Consider the following 17,057-nt stretch of genomic DNA (forward strand, 5'->3'; position numbering starts at 1 on the left):
CTGCCTCGGGCATGGATGTGTGTGATGTCCTTAGGTTAGTTAGGTTTAAGTCGTTCCAAGTTCTAGGGGACTGATAACCTCAGATGTTAAGTCCCATAATGCTCAGAGCCATTTGAACCATTTTGAACCACTAAACTTCGTGCATCATTTAACATACGTATTTATGGAATAGAAATCCTTTTCAGTTACCAGTAATTTTTTTAAAATTTATTCCACTACTGGTTTCGAAGCTTAAAGCTTTATCCTAAGGTGCCACTAAATAATAATAACATTAATGTGTGCACGGTCGGGCTAGTCACTCATGAGTATTCACACCCAAGTCAAATAAATGCATGGGAGTGTAGTACCAGCAACCAGAGCCCCTGCATAGACAGCACGCACGAAAGTGACTAGCCATTATTTGGAGGCACATGAAGATGACGCTTAACCTTTCGAAATCGGTTGTGAGGTCAATTAAGAAAAAATTGCTGGCAACTGAAGCAGATTTTTATTTTATATTTTCCCCATTTGCGGAAATTCACCTGATGAAATATTGTAATATATGTAGATGAGAAGCAGCTAATTGTATGGCAGAGGAACGGGGAAAACTGGGTGACAGTGAAAATGGTCCACGCTGCCGCGAAATCACAGTCGGCAGTTAACCGTTCTCATATGCTGTAAAATCATAACGTTAATAGGCGTGAGCACAACGGTTGGAAGAGAGTGTGCAGGCACGCACCGGAGACGTAAGCTTTCGAAGCTTAAAGCTTTATCGTAAGGTGCCACCAAATAATATTGAAAACATTAATGTGTGCGCCGTCGGGCTAGTCACTCATGAGTAATCACACCTATGTGAAGCTAATGCATGGGAGTGTAGCAACCAGAGCCCCGGCATGGATAGCACGCACAAAAGTGACTAGTCATTATTTGGTGGCACCTGAAGATGACGCTTAACGTTTCGAAACCGGTTGTTGAATCAATTAAGGAAAAATTACTGGCAACTGAAGCAGATTTTTATTCTATGAATATTTTCCTCAGTTGCGGAAGTTCACCTGATGAAATATTGTAATAGGTTTTTAACATTTTTATGCAGTGACAGCAACTGATATTGTTTATATAAGAATATACAGCTTACAGTTGCAGGTTAACTTTATCGTTTACCTAGGTTTCAACGTTAGTAATAACGTCTTGTTCAGAACCTGCAAAAAGTTAATATTATAATGTGCTAGTAAATTATATTAGATATGGTCATCCTATAGGATGCAACGTGTAGTACTTACATAAAATATTATTTAAATGTTTGCCTAAAACAAGCCATGTCCTAAGTCAACTTTATAAAACTTGACGCATAACCATAAGGTTTTGTCACTTCTATTAAACAAGCTGTAGCAAATTCACTTTAAGCCTCGTCGTGTGACTAGAGACTGCGGACCGCGAGGGCTTCGCGGTCTGCCTCACAGGGGGCGGCGCACATGCGCGAGACGTATAGAATCAAACTCTTACTACGCACGCGTCAGATAACATTTTTGCTATGAATTAATTTTATACTTTACTATTGTAAGTTAATTACAGTATCCAGCATGACTACGTTTTACATTCTACTACAGAGCCTTATAAACTGACCAACAAATCTCGTATGAACATCTGTAGGAAAGGTTCTGTTATTACAGAAACTGTAATGGTCACATGCATTATGAATTATTGTAAACATAATATAGGCTGGAAGCCTCCGAAGTATGCCCTATTTTTTAGATGCCGTTGATCGTTCAGTAAATTGCCTCTATCTGTAGTTAGGTGTGCATAAATTTGTAGTTCCTCAAGCGTGTCGAGTCTATAGCCCTTAACTTCATGATGTAGTAGCTCTATGTCACGTAAAGGTTTGCACCAGAAGTTCCGCAAAGGCTGACCCCCGTGTTCGTACGACCTTTATTGGAAGATGATCTTTAAACCTAACGTTGAAACCTAGGTAAACGATAAAGTTAACCTGCAACTGTAGGCTGTATATTCTTATATTGTAATAGGCCTATACGTAGATGAGAAACAGCTAATTGTATGGCAGAGGAACGGGGAAAACCGGGTGACAGTGAAAATGGTTCACGCTGCCGCGAAATCACAGTCGGCAGTTAACCGTTCTCATATGCTGTAAAACCTTAACGTTAGTAGGCGTGAGCACAACGGCTGAAAGAGTGTGCAGGCACGCGCCGGCGACGTAACGGGCAGGCGGTGGAGCACAGTAGGACGCCGAAGCGCTGATTCGCAGGTGCTCGCCGTGCTATCAACTCCCCGAATGCCGGGCCCGCGCCGGCACGGCCTCCCAGGCCTCGTCTGCGGCCATTGGAGGCGGACACCGGCCAATCGAAGACCGGCTGGCCGCTTGGCCCGCTGCCATTGGCTCGGCGGGGTAGCCGTAGGCGCGGCCTGGCCGGCGGGCGGGCCGCTGCCGCTCGCCGCGGATGACTGGCGGGCCACGCAGTAGCGCACCGCTCCACGGACAGTGAGGAACGCGACGTGAAGCGACGTGAGGCGACGCAACGTCGGGTGGGACGCGCGTGCTGGCGTGCAGGCGGGGCGACGAAGGGCGCGTGCAGAGCGTGGCGTAGCGTGGAGGGGCCGGCGGCCGCCGCTGCGTGCTGACCGGGCCGCGACGCCCCCGCTCCTTGCCATGGACTCGGGTGAGCCGCTCGCCTTCCGCCTACCGCCTCGAGTGTCCATCTCGCCTCTGCACTCCTCAAATACCGCCAATGTCGTACGACGGCAAACTTATTTCACGGCCCTATGCGATTCATCGCACTGTCGAAAAATCTCGTGCGACTCGTGTCAGTTATGTATTTTTTTTTATTTTGTGGATGTCTGTTCAAATTAAATAGCAACTGTCAGGACAACAATCGACGTCAAGCCGAATCATAGGCTTCCCGCGATCTGGATGCCGTTTGTTGTCGCATCTATTCAGCTTCACTGATCTCTACAACACACATCTTCCAGTTTTCTTACTAAAAAGTATTTGTCAAACTTTTTAAAGGAATCCACAGCGACGACAATAGCTTATCAGTTAATTGTTACGACCCCGACGTCGCCCGGGGCCGTTCTGGAAGAACTGATGGCGTGTAGTGTGTCGGCGAGCGTGTAATGGTTTTCCCTATCGCCGCGACAAACAACAACGATATAAAAATTCTTCTCATTTTTACTGTGTAGCCGAGCTTTTGAAAATATGCAGTAACGTCTGTCTTTTTAGCTGCATTCGAGGGGCAGCCCTGCTTCAAACTATTTACTAAAATATGGTGATGAGTGGAAAAAAGTGGACCAGCTCTGTTCATCTTTATACAAGCTAGAGTTACAACTTGTAGCAGAAAGTCGTTCCAGTTCCTAATAGAATTGTGTAGCTCTCTCACATTAGCATACACGTTTAACATTGCTGAAAATACATGCCTCTGTCTAATGGATATATTTCCCATAAGCAAGCAAAACTACTTCCTTGCAGAACAAATACACGTATCTTCGCACATAGATCATTAGTGTCGATCATGTATTTTTCAATTTTTAATTTTTTGCTTGACCGTTAATAGGCTGATAGGAATGTTACAACAAACATCTTATTACATATCTGTGACGGTAGGGCACTGTTGTAATGCATTCAATATATCTTCGTGGTTGTGGATTTGGATACCTGAAGCTTTTCTCCTCATGTGGTAACTGCTGCGAATCTAGTCACCTCATTTGCACACATATCTAGGTATACGCTACGGTATATTGCCGGTGCACTTGTTTCAGAGACGTCTTCACAGTCAAATTAATACTGATCGACAAGCGCGGGTTTTTAGTTAAGTTCCATCTTTTAGGCGAAAAGTATGTTGCAGAGAGAGTATTGCCTCGTGCACAGCAACTGAAAACAAAAAACAGTACCCGTCTGCGGTGAATGTAACAGCATCCAAAAATTATTGTTTCTCTTTTGCTATGTCAGACTTTCTTCTCAGTGGAAGCCACTCATTTTAAAATCAGCTTCTGAGATTTGACAATAAGTGAAGTGTCGTTACACGGAGCGTTATATTATTTAGAAAGAAGCAATAAAAGCCGCGTGCTACAATTATGATTTTTATTTGTAAATGATGAATGGTCAGGTAACCTTTGCCTCCCACAATTAGATGCATTGAATATTTTGGTTCTAAATATAGCCACCGTACCTTTTACCTGTATGACATGTTAGTTAAATTTTTCGACATTCAGTATGTGTTTCGGAGACCACATCATATTTTTTGGAGGCTGCATTTCGATATTGTTGTATTAAATAACCATGGTTCTGTCTATGCGTCAGTGAAGAAGCAATCTTCTCACACAGCACATTAGATTAATGTTGTATGCTGGCTGGCTAAATACAGATACCGAAAGTTTCGTAACTCAAAGCGTTGCTCAGAACAGATATCTGAATGACCAAGTACTCGAAAACCCCAAAGACGATCGAAAAGTGGATGCTATAAACCAGGGGTAATCAAGCATTCTCACCCACCGCTAACTTTTGTATCTCTGTTAGTAGTAAAATTTTCGAACAGTCCACTGGTTCCAAAGTGACGGTGGTTTATAAAGTAGGGAAGTAACTTTATAAAATTTACGAGGCAGAATTATAGAAAATTAAAGCATTTAATAATAATAAATACTTAACAAATACCTTATGTCAATATTCAGAGCGTTGCGCAGAACAGATATCTGAATGACAAAGTACTCGAAAACCAAAAACAATCCAAAAATCGATGCTATAAACCAGGGGTAGTCAAGCTTTTTCACCTACCGCTCACTTTCGTATCTCTGTTAGTAGTAAAATTTTCGAACAGTCCATCGGTTCCACGGTGACGGTGGTTTCTAAAGTAGGGAAGTGACTTTACTCTATATAGTTTACAAGGCAGAATTATAGAAAATTAAAGCATTTAATAATAATAAATACTTACCAAACAGCTTATCTCAAAATTTCATGCAAATCTAATGAAAAAGTTTCTAGTACTCTTCCCGCCTACCGCCCACCATAAAGACTGGAACGCCGCTACTGGGTGCAAGGGATCACCGCTGTAAACAGTAGTACCACACGTCTCGTGGAGTATTTCATCATTTCATGGTCTCGGGACACCAGGATGTGGTCTTCCATTCAGACTCCTGTAATCATCAGGATTATATGCGCAACATGTTATACCTAAGCATCTCACGCTCTGTCATTTCTCATTTTTACCGAATTCCTGCCCTTAATTTACCAGTTAATAACTCTTGCGTGAAGGCAGTTCGTCAACTCTAAAATTTTACGCAGATAATGTGTAGCAATCGTACTGACTTCATAGGCCTTTTGTTAACAGAATGGGAACGGGGCGCCGTTGTCATTGGGGGAGATTAAGCACTAGAGGACGCCGATTGCTCGCCTCAGGCGGTTATTTTGCTGCCCCAAGTCCGAACGAGGGAGTCTGTCTTATGCGCGGAGACGTGGCTACTAACTGCATACCAATTGAGCGGCATTTCTCAATCACGTGCGCCAGGAAGAAGAACTTAAAATTCCTGGCCGGCAGTAGAGCGTCACGTAGCAATTGTTTGCTCGTTATTTATCCAGTTTCGAAACTGAGGACGAGTCCATTACGACAAAGTCACAACACTATTATTCGTGCTGCTGAGCCGTGGTCGACATTCTTCTGTTCTATATTTCACGCGATTCACCTGTGCCTGTCCTGGTAAGTGAACGAAACATACTCAGTGTTTGGACAGTAGTGGAATACATCTGCTATGCTGCCAGACATGTTGACACGAGTGGCCTCTCACAATGCTACGACGTTGGTAGAGCTACGTCAGTATTGCTGCCTTCACTACTGTTTGAGTTCCATTATAGACGTAGCTCGGATGACACTGAATTTTGCATCCTTGTCACATCGCCATCTTTTTCTTCTGTTCAGCGGCCGCACTTGTAATCTTTCAGGAATTGATTGGATAATCTGACCAGTCACGTGCCTTAAATTATGACTTACGAGTGTACAGTTTCACACCTTGACGTTATAGCGCTGAAACGCTCACACATGTTCTCGTAAGAGCGGTGCGCTTCCTTTGGTTTTGTTGACGACACGCTACTATACGCTACTCCTCATTTGAACTGTTATATTGCGTTTTACAGTTCTGTTAGAGCTTTACACCAACCCTCGTTTTTGTAGAGAACAGATTTATTTATTAATCGGCTCTCAACTTTGGTAAATAGCGCATTATCATAAGTAAAGATAAAATATTCGACGATTGCTCTTGAGATCATCCGTCCCTTCTAAGCCAGCCCCTGTCGTCAATAATCGCGACACTTGTTGACTACAAGTTATGGTTATTACCTTCTAGTTCTCTGCTTAGTTAACTGAGGACTTATCTCTGTTTCATACACTCCCGCTTATATGCAAGTCGCTGCAACATTACCAAATTTGTTACCTTGGTGGACAAGTTTAAGATTTCAATTCCTAATGCAAGCAACTGTAGATGTGTAGGTTAACATAAGCTACATCTGCAACTAAATCTACATCATGATGGCTTCTCTGCGATTTCACAGTGCCTGCCAGTAAGTTCATAGAATCATTTTCATACTATTTTACGTCCGTTCCACTCTCGAATAAAACGTGGGAAAATTGAACACCTAAATCTTACCTTGCGATCTCTTTTGTCTCTATGATCGTCTCTTCCTATATAGTTGGGAGTGAACAAAATTTTTCGCATTTTGAGGAAACAACTGGAGATTGAAACTTCGCGAAAAGATCTCGCCGCAACGGAAAACTCCGTTTTTAATGATCGCCACCTGAAATCGCTTATCATATTGGGGATACTCTCTCTCCCCTGTTTATCGGCTATATAAAACAAACCGCTCTCTTTGAACTTTTTCCATGTCTACCGTCAGTCCGGCTATATAAAACAAACCGCTCTCTTTGAACTTTTTCCATGTCTACCTTCAGTCCGGCTATATAAAACAAACCGCTCTCTTTGAACTTTTTCCATGTCTACCGTCAGTCCTATCTAGCAAAGGTCCCATACTGGGCAGCAGTATTCCAGAAGAGGACGGACAAGAGTAGTGTAGGCAGTCTCTTTAGCAGATTATTTTCATCTCCTAAGCGTTCTGCCAATAAATCACAGTCTTTGGTTCGCCTTACCCATTACATTTTCTTTGTGGTTCAATTTAAGTTGTCTGTGCTTGTAATCCCTAGGTATTTAGTTGAATCGACAACCCTTAAATTTGTAAGACCTATCGTGCAAGCGAAATTTAACGGAATGTTTTAGTATTAATGTGAAGGACTTCATACTTTTTATTGTTCAGAATCAATCGCCACTTTCGCACAATGCAGATATGTTGTATAAATCATTTTGTAATTTGTACTGATCTTCTGACGAGTTTAGTAGACGATAAACAACTACATCATCTTCAAACAACCTAAGAGGACTGCTCAGATTGTCTCCTAAATCGATAATGTAGATTACGCACAGCCGAAAGCCTGCAACACTTTTTTGATTAATGCTAGGTATCACTTCTGTTTTAGTAGATAACTTTCCGTTAGTTACCTTTCTCAAAGGAAATTGCGAATCGAGTGGCAAATCTGAGCCGATAGGTTACTCCACAGCCCCGCAATTTCATTAGAATCCGTTTGTGACAGATAGTGTCAAAAGCCTTTCGGAAATCTAGAAACATGGAATTAACTTGAGATCTTCTGTTGACAGCCATAAAGAACGGTATTTCCTGAATTCGTGTTGGCTACATGTTAACAGATGGTTGTCTTCGTAAGGTACTTACACAAATTGCTCTCCACAGCTTCCGTTTTGGTGTTACAACCGTTCGACATTTTTGATCTTGGTATTGCGTATAACGCTTGTGGAAGGAATTATTTTACTGAATGACAAAATAAATTACATAGCTTCTCAAAAAATGTTTGACAAACAATGAGGCCGGTCGTTGTGACCGAGTGGTTATAGGTGCTTCAGTCTGGAAACGCGCGACCGCTACGGTCACGGGTTCGAATCCCGCCTCGGGCATGTATGTGTGTGATGTCCTTAAGTTAGTTAGGTTTAAGTAGTTCTAAGTTCTAGGGGACTGATAACTTCAGATGTTAAGTCCCATAGTGTTCAGAGCCAAATGGCATAAGAAATATTATCTTTTTTTTGCGGAAAATCCGCAGTTGTTACAAGAAATTTTCTTGTTGTCCATTTGGTTAAAATTAGAAATATATGTGATCTAGAAGGCTAATCTTTAGTTCAGGTCGATGTCACAGAATTGTTCTGGAGTTAGTAGAATTTCAGTAGATCAACATGGCAGTGAATATAGCAGGTTCCTTTGAGAAATGATCTCTGGAAGATGAGTGCAGTTTGTTTAACAGGGGACAAGGAACTCTGGTTAGCCGCTCTTGTGATTTGCCTTTGGGGGCAATATGATGCGGATACCCCCTGTCACATGCGTCCGCAAGGGGAGAAAGGGGGGAGGGAGGACAAAAAGTGACACTTATTCCTCCTGGAATCGGGGAACAGATTTCCTGTTTATTATCCTGCAGCAGTTGGTGACAGCGATTCTACTATAGTGGAGATTTAGCACTGCCGCGCGTGATGCGAAATAGTACAGCTTTAGCAAACGCAATGTAACTTCGGTTTGCTTAGTTCTCACTCTGTTCGCGTGGAATTATGCCGTTTCCTTGGCACTGCCCCGATATTTGCACTGTCTTGCAGTTAAGGCGGATGCGAAAATTTGCAGGACATGGAATCACTAATCTTGTTTCTGTATCTTCCTCGTACAACCAAGGTACTTTTTCTCGCTTGATATCAAACATTGCCTTTTCCGTCGTTTTGATAGTTTTTTGTATTTCAGATTTTTAAGTTTCAGTGCCATCGTTAACGATAGAGGAAGAAAATATTTTTTCTGGATATCAGCTTTATTTCCTAGCACGTTGAGTATCAGCGATTTCACCACTTGAAGATGTGATTTCAGATACTGAATTTATAAGGTGGTATATTAATATTAGAAGATATACTTTGCAGATACTAGTGCTTTTCCTCTTTATGCATGTAAGTAATCACCCTAAAAAATAGTGACTGAATAACAATCAATCGCTTAAGATATTCAGTCTAAAATTTTGATTCCACCGATTTGCATTGGATCGCAAAGTGCCAAGTGGTGGTGCAGTTGATAGGTCGTAAGCGTCATACAAGAAGCTTAGGCATTTGTAAACACGACACGATCAAAATATTAGTCGATTTGTGCCTGTGTCTTATAATTATTCTCGATTGAACGTCAGCTTAAGAGCCCAGTTCTCGTCATTTGCGGGAAGTTTTAATTTTCTGCTTTAACACGAAGAAATCTACAGCTAAGGCTCATAAAATGCAGGGTGATGCTTATGTGGGGCACCTATTACCGAAAGAACGTGCAGAGAATGGCAGTAATATCAGAAGTTGAGTCCGCCTTTATGCAAAACACCTTGTTATTCGTTTACTTCATAATTATCCCTAACTAGTTTCGGCGACAAATATCACCATCATCAGTGGGGTTATATTCTGCATCAGAAACAAAGTGCAAAAGATTTGTTTTTCTGTGTATAAAAGCAGCCACATACCATGCAACGAACATGACATGATGATCGCTAAGTAAAAAGACGGCAACCGAAAAAAAAGTCGCAAACAGCGCCAATAATTGCTTAAAACATGCTGTAACATACAACAAATAAGATTAATAAACCCCTCTGATGATGGTGATATTTGTCGCCGAAACTATTTTGGGATAATAAAGAAATAAACGAATAACAAGGTGTTTTGCATCAAGACGGACTCAACTTCTGATATTACTGTTTTTCTATGCAAACACGGACCAAATCCGGGTTCGATTCCCGGCGGGGTCAGGGATTTTCTCAGCCTCGTGATGACTGGGTGTTGTGTGATGTCCTTAGGTTAGTTAGGTTTAAGTAGTTCTAAGTTCTAGGGGACTGGTGACCGTAGATGTTAAGTCCCATAGTGCTCAGATTTTGAACGGACCAATTGGAAGAGTTCCAAGATAATATTATTGTGCAGAGAATTGTTTCAACGCTTCAGTAAAGGTGACCAGAGTAGTGGTGGAAACAGAGAAGGATTTCGAGGCTACTGAAACCGACGGAAACAATCGCAGGAGATCCTTATCGAAAGTAGTTGACGCATTTGACCTCAGCACTGAAAGACAAACGGCCACAATACAGCGATAGACATGAAAAAGTAATTTTGCAGCCTGACAATGCTTGACACCATGTCGCAAGACAAATCAAAACATAGTTGGAAACGTTGAAACTGGAAGTCCTACTCACCAGAAATTTCTCCCCATCAGTCACCTAGAACTTAGAACTACATAAACCTAACTAACCTAAGGACATCACACAACACCCAGTCATAACGAGGCAGAGAAAATCCCTGACCCCTCCGGGAATCGAACCCGAGCGCGGGAAGCGAGAACGCTACCGCACGACCACGAGCTGCGGACTAAAATATAGTTCTCGGGACATTAGATGTTCTCAAACTACTTACTCAGTTACATAGAAAAGGGCAATTTTAGAATGCCCCCCCCCCCCCCCTCCGTATAAGTTCCTGCAGATGCATCTGCCGCCGTTCTACCAGTTGTTGAAGGAACTACTGCAGAGTCCTCGCTGTTTCCGTGCCGTGCTCCTGTTCGTATAGTCTTACTGTCCCAAGAACTAAGAAGAATATCAGACGAGTAAATAGGTGGTCACCAAAGTCTTGCAGGTGCCACTATAACAGCGACGAGGTGCAAAGCCCTGAGCGAGCGTGTTGCCGTGCGTGGGCAGCGGCCGGTGGCCTACACGTGCTGCTCCGCGACATGCCGTGGTCAGCCCCAGGCGCCGCCTGCAGGTGCGGGGGCGGCAGAGTGCAGCCCAAGAGCCTGTCCACGAGTGTTCACTCACCGTTTGCCAAGGACCGAGACGAAAATAGCTGGCGCTCCCACTTCGATACAAGAGGCGTTTTCCTGCCGTGACATGCGTAATTTCATCATTACGCAAACGACACGGTGAATTGATGAAATAATTCAAACTGCTTCAATCACTTCTTGCTAATATTTATTACCACGCTCGCGTTTCGGCAGCATGCTGGTATCATCAGGTGCATTGCCGTTACATGTACGTTGCATACATCTGAAGTATGATGAGGACAGTTTGCTGGATATGTCAGTATGTACCGAAACTTAACTGTATTTTCTGGAACTTTGTTTGCCTGACACACACAGCACGGTAATAAACGTAAACATCACTTAACGCTTTCACATTCAGATGTTTATTGCTGCGCTCTTTGTGCCAAACAATAAATTTCCAGAAAATACGCTTAAATTTTAGTAGATAGGCATACTGGCACACACAGCAAATAGTACTCATCACACTCTACATTAATGCAATGTACATGTAACTGTAATGCACCTGATGATGCTAGCTCGCTGGCAAAATCCGTCGAGCTAATAGACTTCGCTGAAAACTGACTGAAGCGGTAGAAATTATTTCATAAATTTATGATACAGTCGCATCTCCTAGACATTTCCATATAATACGGATCAATTTAAGAAGGCCTACTACATGGTGAAACCGAACACCAGCGACAAACGCTCGGAGGCCTTTCGGGAGTATCTTCTTAGTCCGCAAAGCCCGCCAATATCACGCTCTGCATTATCCGGTTTGCAGACTATCCGTGCATATTTCGGTGAAGTACTCTGTTATATTCAGAACGAATGACAAGGTCCACACGCCTTCAATTAGAGGAGACTTTTGAACCCGAATCTCCCCGAAGCGGTCCGTGGTGTTTGTAAAGCTTGGACAACACTGCTCCATGTACTCTTACTTGTGGCCCGAAGGATTGGGTTTAATTTCAGTAGTTCCAAGCTTCAGTTTCCGAGCGCTCACTATACATGTAAAACCAGTTCCACTAATCTCGCTCGAGTGAACTGTCCATGAAAACTGCCTAATATATAAATTCCCGATTACAGCAAAGGATACTGTTCGTACACCGCCCGTCTAAGAAGTTACGAGACTGATTTTATTCCTGGTGTGTAAATGACGTCGGAGCAATAGCTGTGGTGGCAGTTTGAACTAACTGCTGTAAACAACAGACGTGCAATCGACCAGATAGTCGTGAGCCGGCACTTTAAATGACTCGAGGCCCTGGTGTGTCAACGCAAGACATTATCCAGAATATTCTGAAGAAGAGAAAAGTGTGAGCAAAGTTTGTCCCGTACACCTTGATTCCCAAACAAAACAACGGCGCGAGCACGCCTGCCGCGACTTGATTGAAATGGTAAACTCTGACAATTCTTTTTTGGAAAAAATCATCACGGGTGACGAGACTTGCTGATATCAATATTAACCTACCACAAAACGACAAAGTTCAGAAATTCAAACGCAGGGTCAACACTTTGACGGTATAACCGACATTTAAGCTAATGTGACTCACGTGTTGTGCAACGTATCAATGAGCGACTTTTATTATAGTTTTAGATGATTGCACGAACATTCTGTGTGTTGTAGTCTTGTGGGGTGAGAGGAGGGGGCGGTGGGAGCCTTGTAGTACACCAGAAGCATTAAAACCAGCCTCTTAACGTTTTCGTATCTTTCACTAACCAAATCTCGAAACTTTTTGGGCTCAGGTGGTAAAGTTCCACTGGAGGACTAAACTTGTATCTGACAACTACTTTCCCTGCTTGTATATAGCTTCTGTATGGTCTCTGCTGTCTGAGCCTGCCCCCGACCAGGGAGCGGAACGAGTGGAGCAAGTTTGTTGCCAAACGAGAGACACAGCGCACGTCGCCGACATTTGCATTATTGTACAAATATTTTCGGTACAATATAGACACAAAAAATTTGGTCAAGGAATCAGATGAAATAGAGTTACCATGTTACTAGCCATCAGCTTCCTTATATCATATTACTCAAAAAATATCATTGACTTTCGTAGGTAAGCTGGCGAATTTCTAGTTCAACCTATACGTCATTTTTCAAAACGAAAGGAATTGCGGAGTATTAAGAGCAGTTACGTTACGTGGTCTCTCGTGGTATTGCAAGACTTGCGGGTAGCGTATTAAAAAATTCAAATGGGAGTTGAGATTCCTCACAGGCAATCGTCCACACGGAAAATGCTGTGGGCCAGGCTGCTTATTCGCTGTTTACGTAAGGGTAGTGGGATTTCGTGTTCGGGTCAGCACCACACAATTTTAACGAAAAAAGACTGAAAGAACAGAAATATTCGGTATCTGGATGTTACATTGACTGGACAGTTATAATGAAATATACTTACTGAAAACTGACTTCTAATATCAAAACAAACATTTCCCGGAATATTTTAACCAGTACAAAACATTGTTTTGCTACAGAGTACTTTTGGATCCTATCATATGCAACTAGGAGTGGTCGATGGTGTTATGTAAATACATTTTTTATTATTTTAACAGTAGTTTGTATGAAAATAAACATGGCGAACATTAAATAATAAGAAGAGTACTACTGCGCTAGTATTCGGATAGGTGTTCTTTCCCGATGCTGTTTCGCCATTTTTAATTGCGCTGTCGAGAACTTCCTTTGAATGGTATCATTTTCATACTAGTTAGCTACACTAAGTACAGGACTGAGAGTGAAAATGATTGTTAGTGGACTGTAATATAGTCTTCACATTGCTCCACACAATACATTACATTGGGTTCTGCCAAATTTGTGTTATTTCATGGTTTTTACAGGCCACATTTTATTAATGTTGATAAATAACCTAAATAAAAGCAAAAATATTATATAAGCCGATGAATTACTTAGTTGTTTGGAGAGATAGAAATAACTGTTCCTTTTATAAATATTTTTGTGCGATATAAATTTTTAATGTTTCACAAGTAAAACGAAATGATCTGACTATTCCAAAATGGTTCAAATGGCTCTGAGCTCTATGGGACTTAACATCTGAGGTCATCAGTCCCCTAGAACTTAGAACTACTTAAACCTAACTAACCTAAGGACATCACACACATCCATGCCCGAGGCAGGATTCGAATTTGCGACCGTAGCGGTTCCAGATTGTAGCGCCTAGAACCGCTCGGCTACTCCGGCCGGCTCTATTGCAAAATAACACGCATATAATCACACCCCATACCAGCTAGGCAAGGTGTCCCATGTAGGCTACAATTGACGCACGGCGATGCCGAAGGAGTGAACATTAATTACCCCGTAGTGGCGTTATTATTCTGCTTTCACTTGCACATTGCAACTTATTATTGACTGTTGCACTATGACAAGCATCTGTTATTAAATCTTAAACTCTAAAAAAGGTGCTTCGAAACTGGCCGTCAAGAAACTGTAATGTTCAAGTGAGACTATAAGCGTTGTTTTTGTCTGGACGTGACGTAATGTACACGTTTAGGAATACTAAAACTCATTGAATAGAAGTATATTTATTAATTTATTTCCTTAGTTTTTGAAGTATGTTGTGGATAGAAGTTTGGACCTTGCACATCTTGTCTCGATATTCGAAATGCTATTTGCTGCTTGAGTAACAACCAGTTGGAGATATTTTTAAAATATACGAAACAAAATTAAATCATAGCAATATATCCGTACAGTTGACAGGCTAACCATCGACGTATCAGAACCGAAATTAAACAATTTGCTGTCCTCAAAGCTTTCTGCTCGATGCCGAAAGTATTCCGCTTCATTGATCTCTAACAGGCACATTTTCCAGTTTTCTTACTAATTAATATCGCTGTTGGAATTTTACGTTGAAATTTGTAGAAGAAACTAGAGCGACAGCAGCGGAGAATCATCATTAAATTCTTACGACATTGGCGTCGACTGTGGCGGTTTCGGAGGGACTAACGGCGTGTAATGTGTCAGCGAGCTTGTAACGGTTTGACTCAGCCAACAACGGCAGTAAATTCTTCTCGTTTTTACTGTTTAGCCGAGGAAGCTGCTGAAGATACGTAAAAACGACGCTCGGTTGAAGCTACATTGGAGATGTAGGTCTGCCTGAAACTGTTTCCTAAATTATAATGACGAGTAAATTGAAGGGTAACCAACTCTATCCATGTTTATACGTATGTCCGATAACTCGATATATTTTTCCATATGCACGTGGAACTATTTCCTTTGGCTATCAATGTAAATACATGCGTTTTTGCATTTAAATCAACGCTTCAGTTCGCTTTAATTTGAATCATATTGTGTCTCGTATTTGCTTCAAAATATTATGGCACAAGAAGCTCTTTGAAAGCTCGGCCAGTGAAAATATGTTTTTAAGTGTCATGAGCGAAGGCATGAATGTAGTTCTAACACTAATTGTTTCCCAATATTTTGCGCACTGTGAAGTATCTTTAAAACGACAATAATATGATTTATTTTCGTAGAGACTTGATTTCCAAAATCAGCTGAAAGAGCAAAACAGATTAACTGTAACCATTATTGCACTTAAGCTGGGCAATGGACAGGTCACATTCAAAATCTATAATAAGCGACAGAATCTGGAAATGAATGCATTAATAAGAGTTTTCAGGCCTACAAGAATGGAAGAATTGTGATTTTTCTTGGACTTTAATTTAGGTTCTGTACATAAACATTATCGTAGCCTAACATCTGGTTATTCTGAGAAAAATTTAACTCTCGTAGGAATTACGTTATTGTGTGCCGTCTTTAGAAGAAAGAAGCCCTTTGTCATCTAAATAGGATATGAAATCAATCAAATGTGATTCCTCCCAAGCCGTTCTCTAATGAATATTGATTCCAAATTCAGAACGAAATACTTGACACTTAAATCTAAGCTCCTCTTAGTTTAGCTTCTCTTCAAACAAATGCTGAAATTATTGGGCTGCAAAGAAACTGCTTCCAGTTATATTACTAAATAGTACTATACGTTTCGATACCAACACTCATTACTCAGAAAAGAAGAACTAGAGCAATGAAATTATATTGATTATCACTTATGTGAGATCTGCTGTTTCTCAAGCTGACAGATACTTGACGATTATTTTTCTGTTTACTCAATATTCTGCGTAGCATTTCAGTTTTTGCCTCCAATCTGCAGATTATGCTGACTTCTCTTAACAGTCCTTTGACGTGATCATGAGACCTACTACAGACGAAAAGGTATTTCACAAGAATAAGTTAATTATTACTGAGTGTTATTCTTTGTTAGGACGCAACTTGAATATAGGTTTTTTCTTACTTACAATGTTAATTTACAGGAATTCATCTAGCTTTCTATACGACAAACTGTAGAATTTTTTCCTTCTTACATCAACATTATACTAAACTAATACATTAGATGACAGTTTATCATACCTGTGCAGACAACTTAAATAAACAGATCTAATGTCCGCTGTGGAGAAGGCGTGTGAAAATATGAAGGCCCTTTATGACCCTACAAAAGATTAATTTTATAACACGACATATTTGTTTAAAGCGTTTACTGAAGGGGAAAAGCTTTTGTGTCTGTGTAAGAGTAGCTAAGACGTCCGCTGGTATTTTGCAATAGATAAATGTGGAGAACAAACTACAAAAAGTAATTTGTCTAGCTTGCGCCTTAGCGGGGTAAAATTTGCGTTAGTCGTACCATAGCCTAAGTCGTACTCCAGGTTTATAAAATGTGACATCAAGTGGTGTAAAACTGAACTAAATAGTCTAGCGAGTAGGCAAAAACAGGTAATCGCACCACTAGGTGTTGTGACAGAAAAGTAATTAATAGGTAAGTTTGTTTGACTGTTTTTGTTACATTCTCCAGCTCATTTGTAAGAGACTTTAGAGAAGAGTATGATATAAAGTAATTGTTTTGTATCAAATCGGTTTTCGTGCTTCTCTGCCATTCATATATGCTAATAAAAACGGTAGAAAACTTTGAGGTTGTGGCTCTAATTCTTGTTTGAAAAAGTAGCGGTATCACTGTCTAAGTCGTACCTATAGAATATTCATCAATCGTACTGGTACGTCTTAGGCGTTGATGGAAATTACACACCAAATAAAAATTTTTGGTTTCAGCTGCTCAATATGACGAAGAGAGCGTACAATAATTGGAAGTAGGAGGGTATGGACGAAACTTTACTAACATATCAGAATGGTGAAACTGGA

At 41.2% G+C, this 17,057-nt stretch overlaps 1 protein-coding gene across 1 annotated transcript in view; it reads left to right on the forward strand.

Moving 5' to 3' along the window:
* Positions 1 to 2,473: 2,473 nt before the first annotated feature.
* The window catches only part of LOC124795895 (paired box protein Pax-1-like), a 318,684-nt gene continuing 304,100 nt past the window's right edge, over positions 2,474 to 17,057 (forward strand). Inside the window, exon 1 of the mRNA XM_047259975.1 lies at positions 2,474 to 2,651. Within this exon, the coding sequence (XP_047115931.1) occupies positions 2,642 to 2,651 (10 nt within the window). The 5' untranslated portion in view covers positions 2,474 to 2,641. The remainder of the gene's footprint in view (positions 2,652 to 17,057) is intronic.

This window comes from Schistocerca piceifrons, chromosome 4, assembly GCF_021461385.2.
Source record: "Schistocerca piceifrons isolate TAMUIC-IGC-003096 chromosome 4, iqSchPice1.1, whole genome shotgun sequence".
In the NCBI taxonomy this organism is placed as follows: domain Eukaryota; kingdom Metazoa; phylum Arthropoda; class Insecta; order Orthoptera; family Acrididae; genus Schistocerca; species Schistocerca piceifrons.